Here is a 1,509-nt window from a genome sequence, read left to right as displayed (position 1 = left end):
ATCCTTGTCTCCCAAAATTTTACTTGAAGATATGATTCATGCAGACCTAGTGGCCACGTGGTATCTCAAGTGCCTAGAAAGTGGGATGGGGTCATCTTGATTAGAAAGCCCATTAATCTACAAGATGTTTAAGTAAAGGATCCATAATGTTGAAATCTATTATCTACAAGTTTTAATGCGGGTTATAACCCTCGGAATATTCTCACTAAATAATACAATGACTAATTATACAATTTAGAAAGAAAAACAAAGAATAGGCACCACTTTATGACTAAAATTTTCATATATATACGATCCGTTTGAGCAGCCATTTGAGTACTCGGAACAATTTCAGACAAAACATGCCTGCTTCTACTTCCTCTACTCATCAGCTCCTTCAGGACGTCCTTGGAGGCTTCAATTCCAGAAGATTACTCCTACAAAACCCACTTTACCAATCACCAAACACCGCCACTTCTCCAGTTTCCACAAACAGAATCGACTCACCGTCAGCAGACCAATACCCTGGAGACAACAGCTTCGATGCTAACGTTGTTATGGTCCTCTCAGTCCTCCTGTGTGCCCTAATTTGCTCGCTAGGGTTGAACTCCATCATCAAGTGTGCTTTGAGGTGCTCAAGTTTTGGATCCTCCTCAGAGTCCAGATCATTGGGCAACAACAACGCCACCTCAGCTAGGTTAGCCAACACAGGAGTCAAGAAAAAAGCCCTAAAAACTTTCCCGACAGTGAATTACTCAGCTGAGTTAAAACTGCCTGGGTTGGACACAGAGTGTGCGATCTGTCTATCGGAGTTTACGACCCACGAGCGCGTACGCCTTCTGCCAAAGTGTAACCATGGATTCCATGTACGCTGCATTGATAAGTGGTTGAGTTCGCACTCATCATGCCCAAAATGCAGGCACAACTTGATCAAGACGTGTCAGAAGATTGTAGGCTACAGTACTCAAGCTAGCTCATCGGAAACAGTTCGAGAAACCATTGTAAGCATTGCACCACTTGAACCCGAAGGTTTCTTGCGTAGTTATAGGGGTATTAGCTAGCTGAGTTTATGATCTTTTGTTAATTCGTTGTTATTTAGTTAATATTAATATGCTTAACTTTCTGGGTTTGAGCTTTGTGCCTCGGGGTTTTGAGCCTTCATTTCACTTAGCCAACCCAACAGCCAATACAAAGTGTAGTTGTTGCTTCTTGTGAATTTGTGTAGTGTTTGCAATTTGTGAATTGTTCAATTCTTTACAATAATAAATTGTTCAATCCATTTTTAATTAGGTTGAAAAAAAAAAACCAAGTTCTACCAACTAGCTTTTAATGTAATAGTATTTCATCTCAACGCTAAAAAATATCTCAAATTCGAATATATCTTTCTCCATCAATTAAAGAAAAAACATGGGCTGCTTAACATGGCTAGAAGATTTGTCCAAAGTGTCTGGCTATAGGATTTCTGTTAATGGAATCACTTGATACCCCAGCTAGATTTGAAATCTTGAAAGGGAATCCCCCAATCAGCGG

At 40.2% G+C, this 1,509-nt stretch overlaps 1 protein-coding gene across 1 annotated transcript; it reads left to right on the top strand.

The window, feature by feature from the left end:
• The first annotated feature begins 210 nt into the window (after nt 1-210).
• On the top strand, nt 211-1,229 carry LOC103934103 (RING-H2 finger protein ATL78). Its single transcript, XM_009343804.3, has one exon. The coding sequence runs from the start codon at nt 342-344 to the stop codon at nt 1,038-1,040; it is 699 nt and encodes a 232-aa protein (XP_009342079.2). The 5' UTR covers nt 211-341; the 3' UTR covers nt 1,041-1,229.
• The last annotated feature ends 280 nt before the right edge of the window (nt 1,230-1,509 follow it).

This window comes from the organism of the source record quoted next, unplaced genomic scaffold (genome assembly GCF_019419815.1).
Source record: "Pyrus x bretschneideri cultivar Hongxiangsu unplaced genomic scaffold, Pyrus_bretschneideri_v1 Contig111, whole genome shotgun sequence".
Classification (NCBI taxonomy): Eukaryota; Viridiplantae; Streptophyta; class Magnoliopsida; order Rosales; family Rosaceae; genus Pyrus; species Pyrus x bretschneideri.
Note: the sequence above shows the minus strand (reverse complement) of the source record. Positions and strands in the feature narration are given on the sequence as shown.

Coding starts and splice junctions, on each gene's coding strand:
- LOC103934103 (XM_009343804.3), top strand. CDS start 342: ATGCCTGCTTCTACTTCCTCTACTCATCAGCTCCTTCAGGACGTCCTT.